The sequence below is a fragment of the Arvicanthis niloticus genome, chromosome 2 (assembly GCF_011762505.2).
Source record: "Arvicanthis niloticus isolate mArvNil1 chromosome 2, mArvNil1.pat.X, whole genome shotgun sequence".
In the NCBI taxonomy this organism is placed as follows: Eukaryota; Metazoa; Chordata; class Mammalia; order Rodentia; family Muridae; genus Arvicanthis; species Arvicanthis niloticus.
The window spans coordinates 81,154,070-81,181,201 of NC_047659.1; the positions used below are offsets into that span (position 1 = coordinate 81,154,070).

The following is a 27,132-nucleotide window of genomic DNA, read 5'->3' on the forward strand; positions in this document are numbered from 1 at the left end:
TCCATACATATAACTGGAATTGTTTAGGTCAAAGGGTATTTATGCCCATTTAAATTTGGATCAATACTTCTAAATTTACCTTCAAAGTAGATTGCACCAATTTACTTCCATCAATAGTATATTATAGACTCAGTCTCCCAACATGCTTGCCAGTACTAGGAATGATTATTCTTCAGCCCTGACTAGTCTAATAGTAGGCAAATGATAGTGTTCTATTGTTTTCATTTGCATTCTTTGGCAATTAGTAGGTTTGGGCATCTTTTCAAATCTAATAGTCATTTGATTCCGGTTGTAAATTGCTTGAATAAATCTTATGCCCATGTTCCTAATGTGATATTGCTTTTTTCTTTATTGATTTGGAAGGCTTATTTATAAAATAATAATATCAACCCTTGACCTCTCATATATAAATTATTTTTTCAGACTTTGACCTCAATTTTGTAGATTTTCTACTTTACAGAAATTAAGGATTTTTTGGTGTGAAAACTGAATCTCAGCCCCCACCCCCCTAAAAAAATTCTGTATGTAACAAATTGTGTATTTGTATATGTGTATGCAGGTATGTGTGCTTGTACATGCACATGAGGAGGCCAAAGGAGGTCACAGGATGTCTTCCTCTTTTGCTCTCTTCCTTTTATGCCTCCAGACAATGTCTTGGAACCAGAAGCACACTTCCAGGTTAGGCTGACTGCCAGAGAACTTCCATGATCTGCCTGTCTCCACTCCACAGTCCTTGGGGTTTAGCCAGGCCTGACTCTACATGGTTGCTGGGAATACCATTCAGGTTCTCATGCTTGCAATACATGCACTATCAACAACTGAGTCATTTCCTTGCATCTTCTGCCCCCCATTTATTTATTAATTTATTTAAGGTAAATCTCAGTAAGGAAAGCCTATGACTCTCCAACATTATCAGCTTTATTTTGGGAATATTTCTGGTTTTGTTTATATGCTTAAGTATTTGATTCACATGAAAAATAACTTTTAGTATACTATGAGCACTAACACACATTTAAAGATACTGATACAAGTGTTCCGACATTCTCAATTCTCTCTTGTTAATGCACTTCTCTATTTTTTTCTACCAATACAAGAGTATTTTAATTACTGGCCATCGCTTCCTTATGCTAGGTTTTGTCATTTGGTGTAACCTCCTGGTAACCATTCCAGTCCATAATTGACCTTCTTTATAAAGTTGTGTTGGATATTTATATAGCATTTATCATTCCAAATTAAATAAATACTTAATGAAGCATGTAAAAAAGGTGGTAGTATAATTAGAACTGCAGTAAATTTCTAGGAGAATTTGAATAATAATTAACATTGTCATAATATTAAACTACTCAATCTAAAAAATATAGTATTTCTGCTCACATTTTACATGTTGTCACTATGATTCAATATCTGTTGTCATCTAAGGCATGTTCAAGCATCTGTAAGTACATCATTTACACAAACACATCTTAATTATCTCTAAGGAAAAGCATAGAATGGTTATGCTTATGTCAAGACAGCACTGGGTAACAGACACAGCGATGAACCATGGAAAAGCCTTTGTCTTTGTGGTTGTAGGTGTAAAATAACATGCTTAACTTCTGAGTTTGTCTTCAAGTTGCAAAATGTCATATTTATAACTCTGAAACATGGTATTATTGTAAAAACAAACTATTAAAAGCACTCAAGAGTATTTGGTGTATACATCCCACCCCCCCAAACTGTGCCAGGTGGATACCATTTACACATGTACTTCTTTTCTATCCTAAGGTGTAAAACAGAATAGGTAGGGAAAGGGTATGTTAAACATTAAGGATTTGCCAAACATTTATTCTGAACTAAAAGGGAAGTTGGTCAGAATATAAAAGATAGTACAAAATGTTTTTAATGCACAAATTAATGATGTAGTGCCAAATTTACAAAGTAGTGCCTATATATTAAAAGGATGAGGATTTAGAATTATTATTTCTCATTTAATGTTGACTATTTAACAACCAATGCTATGAAAAAGTACCTGAGCTTCATTAATATAAACCACCCAGGTCATGTTTCAACCATCTGGTCAGGAGATTATTTTCCATAAATAAACTTTTAGATTTCTCTTGCAATACAATTTATACAACTTGCATCCTGTCATTTTAAGAATATATATATATTTTTTTGGTTTTCCTATTTTTCTTTTTCTGTTGCATTTTTTTCTAGTTTACATAAGGTATCTTTCTACACAGGTATCTTCTTTCTTAAGCATAGCTCCACAACAATAAAATACATTGAGTCTTTTAATCCACTCCTTCGTTTTTACAGTCTTGCCCTGCTAGTTTATGTATTTAGTTTGCCTACTAGCTGAAGTGCATCTAAAGTTACCAGTAGAAAATCTCTAGACTAAAATAATTACAGTCCATAATGTCACATGAAATACTCTACAAAGCCCAAGAGATGCCTATTTTTAACAATACACCACTCATTCATTTAGCCAATACACAGCAGCTTTAATAGTCTGAAGACTGAGGATAAAACCACGTGAAGGTATGTTACCATTGTCCTCAATAAATTATTAAATAAAAATTTCTTATTAAAACCTTTAAAAAGAATGACAAGTAGATGTTATGGCAACTCTTATCAAAGATACAGTGCACAGTAACATAGGAGCAAAAAGAGAAAGAAGACACCTGATTGTCTACAATACATTTCCTAACATGACATTTCCAGGAAACTGGCTTATTGAAACATAACACCCTAACATCCCAACCAAGCAATACAATGTTTATGTCAAGTAAGTATAGAAAAATGCAGCAGGCCATAGTCCCCTTCTGCAAACCCACAACATCCACGGTGAAGTGTTATATCTAACTATTTAAAGTTCTTTAGTCAGTGTTTCTCAAATATTGTGTGAGCCTGTGTGTGTGCATGTGTGTGTGTGTGTGTGTGTGTGTGTGAGAGAGAGAGAGAGAGACAGAGAGAGAGAGAGAGAGAGAGAGAGAGAGAGAGAGAGAGCATTAATTGGAGGAGCTGGCCTTAAGTATTAATGGCTTTCCACTTTATAAATTAAGGCAAGGCCTCTTGATAAAAGTGAAGCTTAGCAATTCAGGCTAATTTATTGAGGCATCTTGGCCTAGCTTCTCTGTTTCTGCCTCCAGGTCACACACACCTGGCTCTATGTGGATGCTGGGGTTCCAAACTCGTCCTTGGTTTGCATGGCAAGTGCTTAATCCACTAAACTATCTCTTTAGTTATCTTTATTTCCAACACCAATAAATCCATATAATTTATTTTACAGGTAGCACACTTGGGGGAATGTTGAAAGCAAACTTTCTGTTAATCATGTTTACGTACTATAATTATGTCAATAAATCCCTAGGCAAATAATGAAAGGTAGGAAGCAGATATCCTTATATGCAATTATACTTAAAAAAAAAAACAAACAAAAAACAAAAACAAACAAAAAAAAAACCCAAACCCAAACCAAAAGCAAAAGCAAAAACAAAAAACAAAGGGTCAACAAGTGCTTCTAGGTACTGTGTGTGGATGAAACTCAGGTTGTTAAAAACACCAGTTATTTGTCTTTTGGATAATACATTGTGTATATAACCACTCCAGAAGAAAATTAAATTTCTGAGCAGTTTATTGGACATTTACCAAAGGATATTCAGATCAGCACTATTTGTTGCTGCTGTTAAACTTAATCATATTTGTTTGCACATAATTCAGTGTCCTTAGGATGATTTGGGGCTTGAATGTGTTAAAAAAAAAAAAAAGGCAGAATTTTAAGATGGTCTGTTCAGTAAAATCTCCTTATCTCCTTTTTCCTGATTAGGAAGAAAGGAAGCTAAAAGGATAGCACCAGGTTCTGAGTGCTTTTACATGGGCTCTGATTCCACGTCAGGTGTTTGATGCAACAATCTCATTTTCTGGGAGAAAACAAGTATAGAATCTTTACTCTAAAGCTGAATAGCTTGTTACTGAGAGATGTTTTAATGGATGCCAAATCTCTTTGCATCAGGTTGCAAGAGTTTGGTTTTCTCTCTGCATGTCCCTGGGGGAGATGTGCATTGTCCACCTTAGAGACTGTGCATCTGGTGAAAGCAGCAACCACCCTGGTCTCATAACCTGGGAATGGAAATGAATACCTTTGGCTTTTGTTTTCTCATTCTATTGAAAATAACTTATTGTTAGCTCAGGTTATTAGACTGCACATTTGTCTCCCCTTTTCATCTACTTTCATGATAGTGGGAAGTTTATAAAAGCGACAGTTGTGACTGATCCCATTATCTAGACTTTTGGGTAGGTACAGATTACATGTATTTGATTAAGAATCAAGGTGCATTGAATTCACCTGTTAGGAAGGGTGTGCTCTACAGTTGTATTTATGTTTTTAAAAGGTTTGGTGAATATGTTCCAGCTAAGCAAACATAGGGAGAAGTAAGCTTATATACAAATGTAATAAAGGCTATTTTTTTCTGGTAAAAATCTTGAGTAATTAAGTCCTGTTTGTGTTATTTTCTTTAGAGTATTCAGAAATCTTGACAGAGGAATTAAAATATTTCTCAAACATTTGTTGTTATACACTCATCATAAACACATGGTTTTAATGGTAAGGTATGTCTGGCTTTCTCCTTCAGCCTCTGCATACCCTCTCCCTTGACTAGGATGCCTTTTCTTTCCTCCTGAAGTTTCCATCTACTTATCCTTAATACTCACCAAAATGCTTTATTGTTTTCAACACATATTTCAACTTAGTACTGGGCACTACATGTTTCAGCTCATACTAGATTGTAAATTCTTATTTACAATCTTCTAATTCTTATTTCCCGCTTGCAGGTATAGAGACTTGTGAGTGACAAACGACAAAGAGGAAGACCCATTGGATAGAAGATATCTTTCTTTTCTGAGTCAGAGATAGCAATGAATAGGAAATGGTAGTCACTCCTGGATCTCATCTCTTCTTAAGATTGTCTATGTGTACAGGATTATGCGGCGATACATCTCCATCACATTTTCAAATGGTCCCCAAGCCCCAAATAAGGTGAATTCCTATGAAAGCAAACTACGGTAGCTCAACTCTTATTTCCTAATTTACCACTTTAAATCATGCCACCCAAGAATTCCCTCACCCCTTTACCCAGCACTGCATGGGTTCCACAGGTCACCTAAGAAGCTGGAAACTGTTAGTGAACTGTCAGTTTTCTTCTGACTCACAAAGGATTCCACATTAAAGGAAAAAATTGTGCTCAGTAGCAACAGTCTATATTACATATGATAATGGAACTCAATTTGTATGTGAAAGCAATTTGATTTCAGTAATAAAAAATGCCATCTTTTTACTAGATAAATGATTTGGGGTCCCACAGAAAAATTAACATTTTTAGTTTTCGGGTATGCTAGTACTACTTACACTTTTTAAAATATAATACATTTACATGCTCAAGTGTATTGAGATTTTGAAGCTCATGGAATTAGCAATGTGCTGAGGCTGTCAACACGATGCATTGCGATCCTCCTGAGTCATAGGGTTTAAAAATTAATTGAGCTCTTGCACCTGTTTGCTGGCATTCATCTGTTGAGTTTCCATCACATTTAATAAGTCTCTGTGACGCAACTCGTGTCCTTTCGCCTGGGATCCTTTAATACTGTGTTCAATTTTCACTAGTCTGAAACTCAAGTAATATTACAAATTTCAAACTGTTAATTAAAATCTGTGAAACAGAATGATTCTGGGTAAAATTGGCTTTACTCAGTGAGGTTCTTTTAAACTTCTTCAAAGTCTCATCTAATCTCTAACTCCAACCAGGTCAATTCTGATGACAACATGATCTCACTATGGGTACCCGAAGTCTGCAAATGGGAATAACACACAGGGATCATGGGCTCTTCTAAGGATCCACGAGGTTATCTATGAACATAATTTTAGGTAGAACCTCGAATTTGTTCACTAAACATTAGTTTTACTTCTCATTACTATCAACATTTTATTAGTGCTCAGTCTGGGTGAGCTGGTATTGGGGTATCACTCCTTCCTACTTAGTACTACTGATTAAGGCTAGGTAATGATATATCATATGTGTGCATATGTCTGTGTAAGTGGATATCATGCATGCAGGTGGCTACAGCAGCCAGAAGAGCATGTTAGATCACCTGGAGCTGGAGTTATAGGCAATTGTCATCTTCCCCATGTAGGTGCTGGGAGCTGAACTTGGGTCCCACTTCAAAGCAAGAGGTCTTAACCACTGAGCTGTCTGTCTTTCCATCCATGAGCAACATTTTCTTCTTAAGAAGACTTTCAGGTTTTCTTCCTACCTGTCCTGGTCCAGATTTTATTTCCTTCTAAGCTGGACTTCTTGAAAGTTTATTCATGAAATGCTACTTGATAATTCAGTTTCAAATACATTACAAGATTATGGTCTATAATAGTTTAAATTCAACTAATTTAAAACATCAGGTAAGAATGTATAATCACTGTTCTGAGCTGCAGCCATGATATGCTGACATGATATCAAAATTTGATTGTGGGTTTGCCCGTACTGTTTTAATTCACATGAAAATGGCACAAGCTAATACTTTACTTCTTGTTCAGTGTTAGTATAAAGAATATGTTTGTTTGTTTGTTTTTTAAGACAGAAATAGTGCACAACAATATAGTGATAGAAAACTACCTTGACTAACTGCTTTAGGAAAATATGTTCAATTAAACTTTGACAGCAATAATTATTTCTTGATAAATGTTTTACTTATTTCTGAAAAAAAATCTCCTTTTCTTATTTCAGAAACAAATAAAGGCATAAGACATTAATGTAAATATAGAGAAAATTTAATCCAGCCACATGCTGCTCTGAAAGGGATCACACCCAAAGACCTAGGTCTGTGTAATCCAGCTGGAATGCAGACATGCCAAGTACCTTAAATCCCTTTGGCTGGAATAAGAATATGCCCTTAGTACATACCTCTAAGATAAAATTGGTTTGTAGAAGGAAGTGGCCATGTTTGGAAGTGACATCTAATTGAGGAGCAGGCAAAGTGATGAACCAGAGAAAGATTAAATAGAATTAGTCAGAGATAGAATATGCCCAACTCTCATGAGAACAGCACAGGAAAGAGAATCTATGTAAGAGGAGCATAGGCAGAGAGTTAGTGGAGTCTGTGCAATGAGGTTGAGTTCCTTAGTGAGTTCATGCAGCTCAGTGCAGGTCAGTAGGCAGTGGAAACCACAGAATAAGAAAGAGGGAGAAGGTTAGAATAAATTGCCAGAGTTAGTTTGAAGCCAAGCAGAGCAATACATTGAGAAGCCCAGAGAAGGCAGAATGAATCAGTCAGCTTGGAAGATTAGATTGGATGGAGGCTAGAAGCTTCCAGGCCTAGGCCTAGGGATAGGTAGAATAGAGGAAAGAAATGCTGTGGCCCCAGGCCAAGCCATGGATTCCTACAGCTTGTGTAGGGCTCTCATCTCATCCTTTTATCTGAGGAAAAAACACAACATTTAGATATAAATCATTTTACTTTTTAAGTTCAATCTATTAAGCACTGTATTACTATATAACTTTTCTTATTCCTTAAAGTATCAATTGACATTTCAACAGTAAATTTATTTCTGTGGAAAGATATGCTTTACATGTCCCAGTGCAGGAAAAGATGATTAGTTTTTTTTTTCCTAAAAGTCATGTCATCCCTGTGGGAAGAAAGGCTGAAATGAAGTGATCAACCTATCACAGATGATACTGCTTGACGAAGCACAGGTTAGCAAAAGGCCACACAGGACTTCTGTGCAGTACACTCATTTCCTCTCTGACTTACCCTGGTTCTAGATAGAAGAGGACCTTAAATCTCACTATTCCTAGAGGCCATCTCATTGGCTGCTCATAGAAATTGTTTCCACCAAAATAGGCAAAGTGGGTTGGAGAAGAATAATCACTCACTCAAGTTCACAGAGCAAATATGAACAAGCAATAGATTTGAGAGTTGGTGTGTGTGTGTGTGTGTGTGTGACGTGTGTGTGTGTGTGTATACATGTCTATATGAATGTGTACTGAGGCTAACAATCATCTTAAGTTGTTACTCAGGTGTCATCTACCTTCTTGTTTTCTGTTTGGTTGTTTGGTTTTGTTTTAGTTTATTTTGAAATAAGGTCTCAAACTATCCTGTAACTCACCAGTTAGGCTAGACTGACCAGCTATAGAATCACCAGCATCTGCCTGCTTCCACTGGAAATGCAACACAGAAATTACAATTGCATGCCACCATCATGGCTTTTTTTTTTTTTAACATGGGATCAGACCCAGATGCTCAGCCTGTGTAGCACTGTGCTCAGACTGAACTGTCTCCACAGTCTGCTTTTACAAGGCTGTTATTCATGTCCTCTGTTCTTAGCTTTCTTCAAACTTCTTGATCCCTTCACTATTCTATAGCTCCTTACGACTGATTCCTAGTTAACACTAGGAATTTATAATTTCCCCTGAATTTTCATTTTATTGTCGCTATAATTGCACACATCATTTCACTGATTTATTTGTCCAACAAGCATACATTAGGCCCTGCCTTATTATCTAGTTTATGAGTCAGAATAAAAGGTTACATAAAATTCTAGTCAGGAAATAAACACATACATGTAAACAACCTGAATCACAAATACAAATGAAGCTTCACTGCCTTCATTTTTTTCTATTCAAATAGTATCATGAATTACCTACTAACTGTTGACTATGAATGGATCAACTAACTTGTGAACATAAAGTTCTTTAGATATCCTTTGAATTTGCCATACGCTTTAAGATTACAAATGTATACTTCTGTTGATTTAAGCAAAATATAATTTGTATGATTATGTCTGCTGAACAAAAATAATGCCAACTATTATCATTGCTAGTGCCCACTTCTATTTCATGATAAGAAAGATGGTCCAGGCCTCTTTCTGTAGGAAGCAAGTTGGAAGACTAGGGGTTTGAACTAAATCTTTTCTTTCACAAGATTAGCATTTAATTAGTGATCACCTGCTGTAGCCAAAATAGAGAAAGGACATTAGAATCTGGAAATGCTCCAGTACAAAATGCAGGCAGCTACCCTCTTGAAAACACATGGACTTGAATTTTTCAAATAGAAGCAGAGCTACAATTTACAAGCATTTCAAGACTACTTAAAATTACAGACATTCGGAAAAGGTGTAGCTACAGCTACTTCTTTCCTAATCAAGAGTATTTTCTCATCAAGAGTTTGCATATGTTAACAGTCATTTAAATGATTCTATAATAAAAAAATCTGAGAATTGTTTTTAGCATGTTATTGAATAATAAGATAAGAATATACACAATCCTATCCTAAAAACAAACAAATCAAAGCACCAAGAAGCAGTGTGGTTTTTTAGTTTGCCAGCATATGCTATTTCAATATATGTTGTTGTTAAAGCATTTACATTCTTATGATTGATATTCTTAGGATGTACAAAATGGGGAATCATTTTTTTATTATTTGATGTTATTTTAAAGTTAGTATTTCCTGATTTAATATGCACTTTGATAATTTCATGCATTTAACATTGAAAAATATCTCCACAGGTTCAAATGCCACTATATGACAATGCTGTTGTCTCATGTTACTTACAGGCTAAAGCACCATGTCCAATAAAATTAAAATGTGATATACACATTAAGTAAAAGATTTCTAAATAGCCACTTTAAACATATTCAAAAGAAAAAGTTAATTTTAAAACCATATATAATACAGCTATCATTAAGTATACCATTTCCACATATATTTAAGAGAAAATTATTTTATATTTAAACAGTATTAAATATGGCATATAGTTTATGTTTATGGCAATGATTTTATACTTTTTATGTTTTGAAATTAAAACATAATTGTATCAATGACTCTGCCCATTTCTTTTCTTAAGCCCCTCCCTTGTACCCTCATGTTCTCTCAAATTCATGGCCTGTTTTTCTTTAATTGTGTGTGTGTGTGTGTGTGTGTGTGTGTGTACAGTCACATATATGATTATATACTTGTTTTTGAGCACACACCTATCAAGCACCAGGACCAAATCTAACTATTACTGAGAACTGTATTGAGCAATTCAAACATGGCAGACAAGTCAAAAAAAATTACATGCATTGTGTTCTTTGCAATGAACTTTTTATTCATGCAGTACTATACAGGCACATATACAAACATCTTAGCTATTTTCAGGACTCCCAAAAGCATCGATGAGCTAGAATTTGCCAGAGGAAATGAGCATGACAGAAGAAGCAGGACGGCTGCAATTCTGGGGACAAGTTATATGTAAGGCCTGTGGGAAAGTGACAATGATATATCTGAAAGGCAAGAACTTCAGCATGCCTGAAATACAAAAGGTCGAAGTAGAAAAGCTGACAGCCAGACCACGACTTAGCAGAGGTGATCAACACTCTACTGCTAGATTGATATTTAGTAAATGACTGACAGTCATTTTTAGTTCTTGAAATTTATTACTTTACTTCTTCATTTATAATCATATTAGAATAAAAGTTACACTGAAAATGTGAATTGCTATTTATAAATTACTTATGGAGAAATATTATATATACTGTATAGAAGAGTATACGGGTGTGTTAAATATATTAAAACTCCTGGCTATATATTTTTAAATATTATATGTTTGAATACATGCAGGAACATGAACACTCAAGTTCCAGAGGCAATTTGGGAAATCAAAAGTATTATAAATTGTAGCTGTTACAATTTATATAATACATAACACTAGTGAAAGTACAGTTCCCAACTCAGAGCTTGGCTTTTGCCTTTGGGAATCTCCCTAATATTCTTAGTTCTAGCAAAAGGCACCAGGCTTTAGGTTTACACATTACTGCATCTTGATCTGATACACTGAGGACTTTTCCTGAAGATAATGTTACTCCAGGTGTGGTTCTTGGTATTCCCTGTTCTCTTGCATTATATTCTTTTGAAAGGAAAAGGAAGTGATTTATATCACACAAATCATGGCTTTTAAGATGTGTCAAGAATTGAACAGAATATATCCTGAAGGTCTGGGAAATAGTTTAGAGTCCTAGAAAGGTTTAAACATGTTAATGTGAATTTATTAGAAGTAGAAAGACATTTAAATATAGCCTTTACAAAAATTTCAGATTTACAAAAATACTTGCTTCTTAAACAAACAACTGCTTAGGAATTACATTGTTTTAAGGAGTATCTGCCCTCCGCCATTTGCATCTATGCAGAACCTGTGATTGTGTTCTGCCCTAGAAACAAGCATATACTAGATTAAGATGTGTCCTAAATCCCAAATCAATAATTTGTTAGAAGAAGAAAATTCAGAAACAAAAACAAAGGCAAAGGGACAATGTTAAGTGACTATAGAGTTGGAGATAGAGAGATCTTCAAGCTACAGAACATTAATGACTGCTGGTGACCAGTAAGATCTAGGAACAGCTGGGGAAGAGTCTTGGCCAGGGTCCTGCTGGTATACCCATTTCAATTCATGTCTTGAAGCTGGTAGAACACATTTTTATTGCTTGAAGCTCCCTGGTCAGCAATGCTTTGTAATGGCAACTATAGTTGATGGAGATGTTATTCTATTGCTGTTACCTGTTTCCTTCAGGAAGCAGCTCTCATAACTCATTTGTCAGCTTGATTTCTGTTCAAGAAATTGTTTGAAAGTAGCATTTGACATTATAGTGTTACCATAAAATCTTGCTTCAGTTAAGAGAGCGCTGTGTTAATAGTATTTCCTATTAACTGTCATTAGCAAACTGAAATATTACATAAAATGATGAAACAGTGACTATGAGAGAAAAAAAAACATACAGAGGAGGCAGTTTCTTTGCAGGAATGCTCCCTTGGCTGTGTAGAAGCCTTTCAATTTCATGTAATCCAATATATCAATTCGACATTATTTCTGGGCATAGCTGACTCTTCTTCAGAAAGTCACTTCTTATCCCTCTGTCTTCATGTATTTCCCCTCTATTTTACTCTAACCATCTTAGTTTTGAATTTAATTTCAAGCCAAGTGAGTGTCTCATTTTCCCACATATCATTTCATACCACTATTATTAAAAAGGATATTTCTTCTATACAAAATATCTTCAGTATCTGTATTAAATCCTGTGGGCCATAGACATAGTGTATATCTTTAATTATTCTATCCTATTCCATTGGTTTTCATATCCATTTTTGTAACACTACCATGATGTTATTACTATGATTCTATAATTTGAAATTAGACTTGTGATAGCTGTAGCATTATTCTTTTTGCTTTTCTGGGATATTTTTTATTTCTATGTGAATTTTAGAGTTGGTTTTTCAAGTTGGGTGAAAAATGTCACTGGAAGTTTCATTGACATTGCATTGAATTTGTTATATGAGTGTTATATGACTGTTCCTGACTGTTATATGACTGTTCCTGACAACACATGAAAACACATCTATTCATTTGGGGTAGTAACAAGAAAAGACTAAACATCCAATCCCACCCAAGTGTAGCTCAATGAAATGAGTTTATTAGAGTTACTTAGAAGAGTATTCAAAGGCAAAATCATCATCATAAACCTTGGTGAGAACTCATGAAAATTGTAAAACTCTAGCTATCTAACCTGTAGGAGGCTCCATGCAGTCTTTACTGTTCAATAGTTGGTCACTGCCTTTACAATAGGCAGAAGGATCTGGAAATCTAGTAACTCTTGAGTTTCCTAAGTCTGGTAAGTTTTGTAAATTTCCTGAATCTTGTGAGTTTTGAAGCACCCAAGTCTTATGACTTTCCAATCGTCTATTCTTATGACTTTCCATTCTTCTTCTAGATAAGAATGTTTCAACTTGTAAGAATTAGCAACACAAAATAACTTTTAGAAACACAGCAATTTTCACACAAGTCCATGAATGTGAGATGCCAAAGGTCAAGATAAGGTACCATTCCCTAGGTATTGGACACCTGTTGTGTTTTAAAGAATGATTTTTTATATTTATATGTCTATTTTTGAGACTCTGTGAGTCTGTGTCTATCTTATTGGTAGTTGGAAGTAAACCTGGGTCCTCTGTAAAAGTGGTAAGTACCTTCAACCAATGAGCTATCTTTTCAATCCCCTGACCTCTGCTCTTTTGAGACAAGGTCTGAATCCTGCCTAGCTGGCTACCCAGGGTTCCATCTGACTCCACCTTCTCAGTGAGTGGATAACGCATATCCCTACCATTTTCATCATTTTAATGTGAGTTCTGTGATCACACATTTCCTCATGCTGAGCAGCAAGCACTTTACCAAACAATCTATCTCTCTAACCCTGTTTCATTTAATTTTTTGAAGTTATTATAGAAGTGATCATTTTCTTCATTTCCGTCTCAGGTGATTTGTTTCAGCACATAGGAAAGCTATTCATTTATATGTTAATATTATATACTGTTACTTTGTTAATGAGTTCATAGAGTGTTTGGGTAGAATCTTCAGGTATTATTTGTATAGCGTCATGTCATCTTCAATAATAATTTGTTTCTTTGTTTCTTATTTATATTCCTTTAATTTCTTTCTTTTGTAATATGAATCTAGTTAAGATTTAAGTGACAAAATTGAATGAGTAAAGAAAGAATACTCACATTTTTCCTCATTGTAGTGAAAATGTTTGCAAGTTTTCTCCACTGATTATAATGCTGGCTCTAGATGTGGCATATACACTCTTATTATGTTGAGGAAGGTTCCTTCTATTATTATTCTCTTCAGGACATTTATCAAAAGGGAATATTAGTTTTCATCAAAGACCTTTTCTGTATCTATTGATTTGTGTTTGTTGAATAATCCTTACAACCTTAAAATAAAGCCAATTTGGTCATGGAAAAAGAACTGACTTTCTGAAGAAGACTCAGCTATGCTCAGAAATAATATGAAAAATTAATAATTGGATTACATGAAATTAAAAGGCTTCTGCACAGCCATGGAAATACTCCTGCAAAGAAATAGCCTCCTACATATGCCTTTTCTCTCATAGTCAATATTTCATCATTTTATGTAATGTTTCATTCAGTTACCTAATGACAGTAGTAAATGCTATGAAAACAGGGCTCTTTTGATTGAATCAAGACTTTATGTTAACACTACAAAGTCAAATGTGTTGTTGAGTTCTGTTTGCAAGTACTTTATTGGAATTATCTAGGTCTAGTGAAGTACTGGATATGAGAACCTACAACCACTACTTTGTTAAACCAGTATAATCCTCTACTACATTGCAGTCCTTATACTCACAGAAAAGTGTTATCCTTATTCCTCATCAAGAAAAATTCTCTTTGCAACAGACAGAGATCAATACAGAAAACCACAACTAATAATAATGTAGAACTTTGGAACCTAGCATGACTAAATACACCTGCAGTAAACTCCCACATGTAAGGCTCAGGAATCCTTATGGAAGAGGAAGGTGAGTGATTTTAAGAGCCAGAGGAACACTGTTTTGTTGTGAAATTGTGTCTCCTGGTAATAACAGAAACTATTCTCATATAGTATAATCTCATCTACATGACTGCCTAAACATGATCTGAACAAAGAAAACAAGCATGTACATGCTAATATGAAGTGAGAAAGCCCAGGAAGCTTCAACCCTATACAAAATATTAGAGGTGACTAAGGAATCTTGGGTAAAAATAGCTGTCCCTAGGGAAAAAACACACAAATTGGGTATCTAATACCATACATTAGCCCTTAAAACATGTATGCAAGTAACATATGTATTAACCAAATTGTAGTTGTATATTTAGAAATATATGTATATGTATGTATATATACGTATATATGTATGTATATATACATATGTATATATACATATATATGTGTATATATATGTATAAACACAGACACACACACACACACACACACAGACACACACACACACACACACACACACACACACACACACACACACACACACACACATATGTATAGGCAACAGCAATTACTATAAAAAGAGGCCATGAGTTTGAAAGAGATCAAGAAGGGATATAAGGGAGGGTTTGGAGGAAAGATATTATACAATTATATTATAATCTCAAAAAATAGAAATTAGAAAAGAATGTGGCATTCACGACATGAGGGAGAGTGGCTCACGATTTTTCTTTTTCTTTCATGATTTTCTTTCTGTGGTCGTGTCCTCCGTCAGCTTCAGTATCTGGTTAACACTGGTTTCATAAAAAGAACTTGATGTCATTCTTTCACTCTGTTTTATGGAGTGTTTTGTGGAGAGTTGGTTAGTCCTTCAAAAGTTTCACAGATCTCAGCAAACATATGGGCTTGACCTGGTTTAGTTAGGAAACTCCAATCTCATTGCTTAATACAGATTTAATAAGCATTCTAATCCCTTGGTTCAATTCTGTTAGGTCATAGTCTTTCTTTCTCCCCTTTTTATTTTATTTTTATTTTTATTTTTTTTGTTTATTTTGTTTTTTTTAAAATTTTTTTAGTCTTTCTTTTTTTAAAAATCTCATTATACCATCAATAAAGTTGTATTTCTATTGACTAATATTGAAGACATAAAAACAGACTCAGAGAACTCAATGTTTTAATGCCAGTCACAATTTTTTTCCTTGCCCATATGTGAATATTCTCACTTTTCCTTCATTGTTGATATGGCGCCAATGCATTCTTAACATCACAACATTCCAAGAAATACTTATATTGTTCCTGTGGTATATGTTCACATCAGTTTATCTAATACCAGATTGGTATTTCCCCAAGTTCACAGACTCAGATCAAGAAACAAAACAGCTAATTTAATTTCTTAAAGAAATACTCCCAATTATGTCTCATGGTCTCCTAAATTTTAATTAGTACAAACTGTCCTTAATTAGGCTGTAGTCTTGAGCAAACCACTGGTCCTCTTTAGAATTGTTTTCACAAGTTTCTAGATAAAGATTTTTAACAAAACAATCTCTAGGGTTCTCGTTAGCTATAAGTCTTCATATCAGTACCAGACAAAATTGTGTTTTCTTATGAATAAATAATGTGATTTCTCACAGAAGACAGCATGCCGTGCTCCTTAAAGATAGCAAGGACAAGTACCATTGCCTGGTGAGTGAAGAATGGGAAGGGCAAGGTGTGTAAGGAGAAGCAGAATCTATTACCTGCTAACATGCCAGTGTAAACTCTTTTCAGTGGGAGGGAATCATAAAATACTGTATATTTACAAAATCAACATGAATTCTGCTCCAACTTAAATAAAGGACTTAATATCTTATAGGACCTGATAAATGCCACTTAGAAACTTAAGAATGTAGTTAATTCTTCATATTTTCTTATTTGTTAAGTAGAATACAATAATTTTAGTTATATTTAATTATGCCATAAAACAATTAGAAATAAAAAAGCTCAATGATTTGAGTGAATTCATAATGAAGTTTTATTCCTTAAACTCCATCTAGTATTATCATAACCTTAGTTAATACTGGCTTTAAAAATACTATACAAATATGCCTTTTACTTATTTATTACTTCTACAATCATATAAAAAATGAAAACAATCTTAACATATTTTTCATATATAAAAATGATATCATGTTTCTGTGCTCCAACAGGGTGAAAAAAATTACCTCTGTAATTCTGTTAAATAACTGCAGGAGTTGCATTTTAACTTGAGAAACTTTCATCAGAGCATAGCTATGAAACAGCTTTGGCTTCAAATGGAAAGGATGCAATAAAGCAGTGCCTAGCTCGAATCAGGTTCAAGAGGTTTATGGTGGTGAGCAGCAGAGAAGATGAAATGCTTCAATAAGTCCCTTAGGCTGATTTAGTTAGCATCCACAAAGCAGAATAATCTATACATCACATACCCTTTGTTGGCTGACTGTTAGAATAGATGTATGAGTCACTGAGGTTTATTTTAGCAGTCAGGCAATGCAATTCTCCTTTTGCCTGAAATATTAAATTGTAGAAATATGAAACTATGAGAGGTAATGTCAAATCGCACACAGGATGCTTATCAACCACTGTGATAGGGCAAGACATTCTTTAAACCTTGTCGTTCCATGTTTCACCTTGGTCAGCACAAATGATAAGCTCTCATGTACAAAATTTCTATTATATTAATCAGATACCTATGGCAAATACTTTTAAAATACTGTGTGTGGTGTTACAGTAGCTGGAGTGAGGAAGTTTGAAGAAAGAAAAACGGAAAAAGAACCCTGACATTGGAGAAAAATATGAAGGACTCTGTTCTGAATGATTTCATATACAAATGAATCCCTCTGAGAGTCAGCAGGGAGGCATGCACACACACACACACACACACACACACACACACACTATCAATATATATGTGTGTGTATATATGCAATTAAATATATATACATATATATGCCACACATGTTAATTTAGCTTGTTACTCTTAGTACAGAGAATTAGCAAGGGTACCTGCAACAATGCTGGCAAGCTGCTGGGTTCTAGAGATAGGGTATGTGCTGCGTGCCTGAATGATTGCAGAAGCAATTTTTTTGGCATGTTTCTCTTCTCCATATGCTCTTAGGATGGATGCAAGGGCTTGTTGATCTAAAGCATTCACAACATCAGCAGCAGTGGGCATGTCAGGGTACCTGTGCACAAGAAGACCCAATCAGTTTACTGACATCATTTTCAATGACAAGAATTGATATTTCAGAGCACCGGGAACATGAACTCAGGCAGTCACAACACATTGCCCAGACAGACTAAATTCTAGAACAGACTAAAATATCACACATATGAAAGAAGTTTCCAATTTACACTGTAAGTTAGCTTTTCAAGTCCTTGAGGCTTGGAATTCCTCTCTATTACATAAGATAATATAATCCAAAAGTAGTGGTTGTGGAAACTGGAGTCAACATAGAACTAAGACTCCAGTTCTAAATGTTTCTTGTGTGTGTCTTTGTCACAAGGATATATCACTCTCTGGGGTCTAACAGACCACTCATGTGTTTTTTGTGTCTGTGTGTGCACATAGATATGTTGTTTTATTGCCATTCCCTACCATTCTACTTGTATTTGCACTGTCTATATTTGCATGCCTCAGTTTCATTTTCCTATATATTCAAGTGAAGCAATTTCCCTATTCTGAATACCTCATCATATAGGCTATAGTTCATATAATCTACGTAAAAGATCTTCATATATATATATATATATTATCTAGGTTGATAATATGGACTATAAAATAAATCAAACTTTTGTTACTGATTAGTATTGATTTAAGGGCTTAATTAAAAGAAACAGTCTTGTGAATTTTTTTAAAAAGAAACTTATGGATGCAGATTTACAAATTAAGAAGCTTTTACATTAAGAATATGGCAATTTACTTCTATTAATTAGAAGCTTTGGTCAATTGTTTACAAAAAGCAACTTCCATAACAAGACACAGGAAGTATATAAATTTATTCAACATTTTATTTCTATAAAACTATCTTAATCTCCAAAGTTAAGAACATCTTGACCTTCACTATTAGTCACTGGTTGCTAAAGAATTTTATTATTTTACCATATGATCATATTATTTGTTCTATGAATGCCAATAATTCAAACAGAAGAGGACATAGGATTCAGAAATGATATAATTCTAATAAAGGCCACAATGCAAGTTAACCAGTCATGTCAGGTAACAATGGAAAAGACTTTATATGAAGAGTATTTACCTCATGATATTTGTGGCACAATACAATGTGCAGAATAAAAGCAAGGTTAAGCTTCTGGCTTTGTACTACTGGTAGGTCTAGATGTCAGTACTAATTTAAGCTTTTAAAATTAATATAAAAAAGGAAAGCTTTGATTTTCTTCCACAGTGCAACATAATGCCATAATGGATTGTGTGTCCATTTGAATTGAATGGCAAACAAGCTTTAGTACTTCTACAGTGATAACGAATGAAGAGAAGTCATAGGTGATATTTCTGTACAGATATGTATGGGTATGTAGTGATGTATGATATAGTGCCATACTGTACAGGTCTTTTGAAAAAGGTTCTACTATGGTGACTGCTGAAGGGATAGGACAGAAATATAAATGCTGATCACTGAGATCCTACCCTATTTTTCTTTTGCAGCATTATTAAATAATATCAATTAAATAGAGCTGTTTTCACAGAGACATATGTATACAAGCAAAAAAATGAAGCTATTGTTTTAGCATCTATTTTTTCCACATTACTACTAAAAAGCTAATGTAATTAGTGAAAAAAAAATTACCTAAAAGTGGACTTCCCTCATTCTGAACACCTCACTATTTTCTGTAAAGACAGTAAATATTTTCCTTTTAAAATTTCAAAGCTAAAGAAATACTGAAGAACATGAGTACCAAACACAGCTGATTTACTATGCATAGACAGTTTGGGATGTGGGAGTGTGCTGGGAATTTTTCAGTCTTCAAGGTAATTAAATTCAGAATATTGAAGAAATTGATTTTCTTGTGGTAAGAGGCAATGCTTTTTCAATACTAACCTGTCTCCATCCATCCTCATGTCCAAGGGGCCATCCTTCCGAAGGGAGAAGCCTCTTTCAGGAGCATCAAGTTGCATGGAGGAACAACCCAGATCCAAAAGGACTCCATCAAGAGTCCCTGGCTGCACTCCAGCTCTCATTAGCAAAGCCTCTGCCTGGCTGAACTGGCCCAACATAGCTTGGACCTGTGTCCTGTGAATAAATCCAAGAGATAAAGATACTTTGATTGTCCTCATCTTTCTTCAAGCCTCTGCCTGGTGGAAGTGAGCACATTTTATTGCTTGATGATATACCCAAAATAAATATACTGTCAAGTACTTGCTTATCATTATACTTTAAGAACATATACCTCTTTATAAATTAGCAATATTCTTTTGTCAGACTAGGTATTTCATTTTTTTTTGTAAAAAGTTCTTAAATTTATGAGTAAAAAAAAGTAGTACCTGATATTCTTTCAAAAGACTTAACACCCAAGGCAATTCAAATACAGTAGACATAAAAGCAAAAATAATAGAAATAAAATGTGCATACATATCATGTTACTTCATCATATAAAAGAAACAAAATTCAGTAATATATACAACAATGAAGATGGAACTGGAGATTATTATACTAAGTGAATTAAGAATGTACAGGAAAACAAGCACTACATAATTCACTCATATGTGAAATAGTAATACACTGGTCTCAAATTTGAGAGCAATATGGTATCTTGCAGTGATGAGGAAAGAGTTGGCAAAAGAAGAAAATGTAAATGTTTAATCAATGGATTCTAAATTAAATAGAAGATAAGGATTTTCAATGTGCTATTGTGCCCTGATTTAAGCATTTTATAATATATACATGTATTTCGCACCACATCAATTTACATGTACAGTTTTTATATACCTGTTAAAAATAAATCTAATTAAATGAAAAGAACTAAAATAATGTTCATGCCACTTAGTTTACTGCTGTGCATATTTATCCTTTTCTTAGGATAACATAGGATATATTATAGAATATATTAGAATATATAATATAGGATAAATTAGGATATATAGCTACCTTCTTGAGAAAGAAATAAGAAGAAGACTAAACAACTCCTGAAGAAGTGCTGTTTTAGCTTCCAGCAAGAATTTAAAATTTTTCATGAAGCATTCTGAATCAACAGGCAGGAAGACATTTGGATCACCATGTTCTTACTCCAGTTCTTCTTCCTATACAAAGTGAGCTGCTGCCCTGAGGTTTCCTCAGAAGTCTTAAGGCAACTAAAATTCATTTTGGAAGGAGAATAAGTAAAGAAATTGGGCAACATTCTGAAGTTCTCATTTTCCTCTCTGAAAGTGAATGGAATGAGCCTATATTTTAGCAACATTAAGAAACTCACATTTAGATTATTTACTTATTGCTTATGCCATTTCACGGAAACTCACAGGCCGCTGGTATGCTTTCCTTGAAATCTGAATGAAAAAGTAATTTTTAGATTATATGCTGAATATTTACTGAATTTCTATTTTTGCTACTAACTATGCTATTTGGAGGATATAGCAAGGAACAGGAAGAGTAGTAAGCCATGCTTCTTGAGGTAACAGCTGAGTGGAAAAGATACAATTTACAGAGCAATATGGCAAAAGCTGATGATAGTAGATAAATAAATGGCCTGCCTATGTTTGGAAATATGAGTGCTAATAAAGTAGTATTGGAAAACTAAAACCAATTAATATCAAGATTGGAAGACAGTTCATTAGTCATTTATGCCAATATCTGATATTTGTATCTTTGCCTACTCAATCTCATGAATGTGAGCTGAGAAGGGAAGAATTCTGCTTTTATCTCCTCCAGATCCCAACCACAGGCTATATACAGAGCCAAATACCCAACACTCATCACTGAAAGAGATGGAAAAGAGTTGATTCATGACATCTACCAACAACTTTTTGGACAAGAAAAGAAAATGCCCTGCTAGAGCCCATAGGAGTTCACTCAGGAACAGAATGAACATGGATATGGGAAGAAGATTCTATGTCGTCAAAACGTGACTCTTCATTGCTACAGATGAGATTGGCTTCTATGAACAACTGCACAAAATCACAGAGAACTGAAACCTGCTGATCCAGGAGAAGTAGAAATAGAGCCTGAGAGATCTCTTTGCAAAGGAGAGATGTTCAGCTAGAAAATCTTACCTGCAAGAGCACAGTAGGTAGGAAAATTTGTAGCTCAGACATTTAAAGATACAAGTGTTTTACATATGCTAAAATAATCATCTTGTATTTATATGTAAGAAACAATATGCACACCAATATGAATATAATTCAATACAATTAATTTCAAGCCTAAGTGCTTTGTTTCTCTGGGGAACCCTGATACTATCATATATCAACTACTATTCAATGTTTGATACAACTGAACTGTAGAAAATTATTATGTCTATTATCTACTGAACTCCATGTGAACAAAAATCTAATTTTGCAATATATATTATTTACACCTTATGTCAAGGAATGTATAATATTGAAACTTAATCTGTAGTAAGCACTGGTTATTTAGTTCATATTTCAGTGGGTTTTTTCAACAAGAGTTCACTATTACTTTTAGAGCTGATGATGTAGCTTAAGAGTAAATGCATGGGTTAGCCTGTACATTAAATTCCCCCAAACCACAGAAAAGTCCAAGTAAAAGAAAAAGTAAAAGCAGAAAAAAATCCTTTAAGGATCCTTTAAATCAATTAAGCAGTTAATTCTGTAACTTTTCTCTTTAGTATGACCTTATGCAAATCAAGGTTAGAACCAACAGTGGATGCATCCTTCCACACATGACCCTTTACTTACACTAGAGACACTTTTAGTCAAACTCTCCATTCCAATAAGACCTCAAAATTTCAGATACTGATGTTTATAACTACCCTGTGTTTGATGATTTCTGTGACAGTTTGCCTATTTAAACAGTAGTTAAGGTGCTGCCAGAAAGGTACTTTCAATGAGTGGCTTTTAACTAAAGAACATTAATGTTAAGAATGGAAGTGTGTCTAATCCAATCAACTACAAGAATTTAAAATCAAAGAATCATGTTTCCCAGGGATGAAGAAATTCTTCCTCAAGGTTGCAACATTATTTCCTACCATAGACTGTCTAGCCCGCTGCTATAAAGACTTCCCACATGACAGACCTCATAACTATGTGAGCAAATTCCTTGAATTAAATCACCCCCAGCCCAGTATTCTCTCCTTCTCCTTTTGATCCCCTATTTCTCTTTCCTCTCTCTCCTCTCTCTTTCTCCTTATATATAGGAGTGGGAGAGAGCTAGAGTTTGTAGGAGCTGGACAGATGGCTCAGTGGTTAAGAGCAGTAGTTCTTGCAGAGGATCTAAGTTTGGTTTCTAGCACCCACATGGCAGCTCACAACCATCTGTACCTTCAGTCTCCGGTAGTCTTTATACCCTCTTCTGGCCTCCATGGGCACTTACACGCATATACACACTCAAGTATACCTAACCCCATACAAACACACATAAATATAATTAAAAATAAAGTTAATATCTAAAAGTAAAAAATTAAGTCTATATTTCTTACATACATTTCTATATACTAAACCACACTTGTACATGTTTCTTACATAATATTATACATATTACACATATATGTATGTTTATGTATACCTATTTCCAACTACTTCTGTTTTCCTGATGAACCCTGGTGAATCCTATCAGCTTAAGGGTATATTTCCATTTAGTTGTTTGGCACACATCATCCCACGGCCACCATAATTTGTCCATAGATCAACATGTGTACAATTCTGGCCAGTAAGATACAAGTGATATTTTCTCAGAACTTAGGAAAGGGTTCCACTTTTTAAATTTTTACATATGTACAAAATAACAATAACACAAAAATTATAAGTAGTTCAATTTAGCCAAATACATATAAACAATTTTCTCTCTGGGTGGAAGGTAAAGTGCTCTCATGGGAGCAGAAAGCCTCCACTCATAGTTGCCTTAGGATAGGAGGAACTGAGTGAAGGTCTAGTTAATGCTGTATATGTATGTATGAACACACACATGTAGAAGTAACATCCCAACTACTGTGGCAATTGTGATGGAATATATAACAATGTTGTACTAGTAAATTAGAGATTTAGATAAAATAAAAATATTCTCAAGAAACTATAACTAAAACTAATACAAGAAATGTAAAATACACTCTTAAAATCACTTATAATTTTAATCTCTAATTATAAAGTCTCCCACAGAGAAAAAGACAGGTGGTTCTACCATGTATTTTTCCAAATATTTAAATATTTAGCTATTTAAGTAACTCCAATATTATATAAACAAAATAACACTGATACTATAATAAAATCTCCCAGAAAATACAAGATATAGCTATTTCAACTCAGAACACAGGGTAAGCATGCTGGATGGTTTTGGCGGCACATGAAATGGGAGCATCAATGACTAGAGGAAGGAACTGGTAGCATATATAGATCCTGTTAGGAAAGGAAAATAAAATAGTTATAGATGGATGGGGAGCAGTGGGACAGGAGGGTCAATGGAGAAGGGGAGAAAAGAAGATGAGTGACCAAATATGAGAAAGACAGCTAAATTAAGGGCATTTGAGGAGTGCTTTGGAAACCTAATATTTAAAATCTTCCTGAAATACATACATATATGAAGGCAATTCAAATGAAAAAGCCAAATAATGGATGGGGATAGAGCCCCTACTTTCTATCTCTTGTCATAAAATGAAGCTTCCAGTATGGGGATCTCGTTACAGCTAATTGAGTTGTAGGCCAGTGGAGTTTCATGGGAATCCTCAAACAATCCAGGCTATTGTCAAGACTATAGGTTGCTCTCCACAAACTGATGGCAAGGATCTATTGTTAAAGACACTGCCTGCACAACCCATTGAGTATGGGAGAGTCAAACTGGTACCTACATAGAGCCTTCACACCTACATGCTTTCATCTTTGTTACAGGAAGGAACTCTGTACTCTAGTAAAGGAAAACCCAACTCAGCCTCAAACCCTTTGGTCTAGGGTGGTGCTCTCTCTGCAAGCCATTTGATGGCAATGGTGGTACAAAGCTTATGGGAATAACCAAGCAATATCTGATTTGGCAGAAGGCCCACTACTACATCAGATGAGATCCCGATGCAACACTACTTAGGTGACAAGGAACCAGAGACTGGATAGTTCAGGGACATAAGATAAATACAAATATTACTTTTCTACAAAAAGAATGTAGCAATACATTGTGGGGTGGTGGCCTGTGAGAGGCAGCTGGGTACCTGGTGGAGCACAGGCTTTGAACCATGGAGACCCTCAGGGATGGTAGGAGTTCGGCCTTGTTCCTGGGCCCCTGGCTCGTTTCACATAGCTACAGCCACTACCACAGAGAGGTTTGTGGCCATTGGTCACATAGCACAGGTAGAGAGCATGACTACAGGCCACAAAGCCTCAAGACAGATCTCCATATTCATGAGATACCTAAAGGTCAGGGGGTGTAGCCAATTAAGCATTCCTTCCTAGACCCTCCTCCTTGTAAAAGGTATTTAACCTCAGGCTGGCTTTGAGAATATGGGGTATTGTTGGGAGCCGACTTCTAGCAGAAAGGGGCTATCAACTTTGCAGCCATCTTGAGCCATATACCCTGACAAGAGACTTGTTTTCAACAGCCTACAACAGCTGAGCACCCTCTGATAACATCTTGTTTATCTCACATATTTTGTTTTGTTGTTTAGTGCCCCCAGCTACAAGGCACACATGGTAAAGAGTTTCAGCTGTGTTCCCCTGCTTGTGCTTATAAATACCCAGGATTTCCTTGCAAGAGAGGAGACAATAAACGAGAAATGAGACTTGGTCATACACTCTGGTTTGTCTCCATTCTTTGTGTCTCTTCCCCTTCTTCTCCCACTCTCTCTCTCTCTTGTTAGACCCTGACCCGTGGACCAGAGCAGCAGCTTGGTCAGGGACATTTTGGCCCCCAAGCGTGGGGCAGAGTGGTCCGGGACAGGGTATAGCTTTATCTATTTTCCGCTATGACAATAAATATATTAAGACCATGGACTATATCTTTCTTCCTTGGGACCTGCCGTGGGGAACCATGGAGAAGGTCTTCAACTACCGAGCCACCTTCTAACCTCCTAGAGATGACCTCTCTATGATTCCAGCCATGGAGGCCCAGCAACTCAACCAGGCAAGCTGAGCCAGCAGTGACACAGCCAAGTGTGTCTTCATGACCAAGAGTCTCATCCCCACTAGATGCAGCCAGAGCTTGCTCCCTTACCCCATCGGCTGAAGGTTGATCCAGCTCGTATACCCCCATCTTGACCCTTATGAGTCTTCTCAGCGCCATCTGAGAGCACAAGGGCTTAAGACCAGTTGGTTCCCAACCACCTCCTGGACTGGGGACCCCCAAATCAAGAGCTCTGGCCACCGCAAGACCCCAGACTGTGTTCCCTCATCTCTGGAGCAGAGTCCTGTGGCTTCTCACAGCCCAATGTCCACGCAGAGCTAGTGTGGAGTAAGCACAGTCAAATTCCCATGCCTCTGCCTCTCGGAGAAGTGGCCCTAGTCACTTGGGGGGGGGGCGCAAACACAGGACCCATAATTCAACCCAACAGGACCCAAGGCCACAAGCAACAGCCCAACAATAAATGACTCCTACTGATATTCTGCTATACTCATAGATCAGTCATCATCAGAGAAGCATCCTCCTGTAGCAGATGGGAAGAAATACACAGAACCACAGGCAGATAAGTCAGACATCTTAAAACACTCAGGTTTAAATGGGAGGCCCATCAAATCTCAGCATTCAAGAGTCAGAGAACCTTTCAGAAGAGGAGGCATACCCTAGAGAGAATGGAGGACACCAAGAAAACAGGGCTTCCTAAATCAACATGATCAATATATACATGAACTTACAAAGACTGGGGCAGCATGCACAGGTTCACACCAGGTCCCCCAATCCCTCATCCCCCTCTCTCTCTCTGTGTATGATGGCTTCCAGTTTGGTGTCTTTTAATGGAAACTAATGGGTATCTCTTTTGTCTTCTTTTGTGTTCTTTATATTCTGTTTTATTTGTTTCGTCTAAGTTTGATGTGTAAGATTTCATTTTATTTTATTATTACCACTTAGAAGCCTGTTTATTTTCTAATAAGAGAAAGGAAGTGGATCCAGATGAAAGGGAAAGTGGGGAGGACCAAGGAAGAGTAGAAGGAGGGGAAATTATATCAGGATACATTATGTGGGGGAAAAAATCTATTTTCACTAAAAAGGAAAAAATTAGGTTCAAAGCAAAGCAAAACAAAACAAAGAAAAATCTAAAATAATGGCAATGTTACAAATGCCAATTTATGCAGAGGACAAAATAATAAAAAACACTAAAAATACAAGCAGATCAAATAAAGGTAAACACTTACAAACAATGATCTCTCTATGCTGACGATAGTGTGTACCTGGAGAAAGTCTTTGGAATTGCTTTATGATAAGAGGGTCTTGGTGAGGGTTACTAAAGTTGTCCATGCGTGCGTGCACTCACTCACACACACACACACACTCACAATTATACACACACACACATATATATATGTATATATATATATATATACACACACACACATTGTCTTTAATTTTTATTTATTTATTCACTTTCCAAAGCAATATTAGCCCTACCTCTCCTCCCAGTACCAGCTCATGAAAAGATTTCCCCCAATCCAGCTTCCCCTTCTCTTTTGATATGGGGACACTCCACTC

The 27,132-nt window shown here is 35.6% G+C and overlaps 1 protein-coding gene across 6 annotated transcripts in view; it reads right to left on the minus strand.

Moving 5' to 3' along the window:
- Mettl15 (methyltransferase 15, mitochondrial 12S rRNA N4-cytidine) overlaps window positions 1-27,132 on the minus strand; it is a 181,342-nt gene that overhangs the window by 11,987 nt on the left and 142,223 nt on the right. For all 6 annotated transcript variants that reach the window (XM_076929409.1, XM_076929410.1, XM_076929407.1 and 3 more), the window contains 2 exons: window positions 19,402-19,593; window positions 17,351-17,529 (listed from right to left, as the gene is read on the minus strand). In XM_076929409.1, coding sequence (XP_076785524.1) covers window positions 17,351-17,529; window positions 19,402-19,593 — 371 coding nt within the window. The remainder of the gene's footprint in view (window positions 1-17,350; window positions 17,530-19,401; window positions 19,594-27,132) is intronic.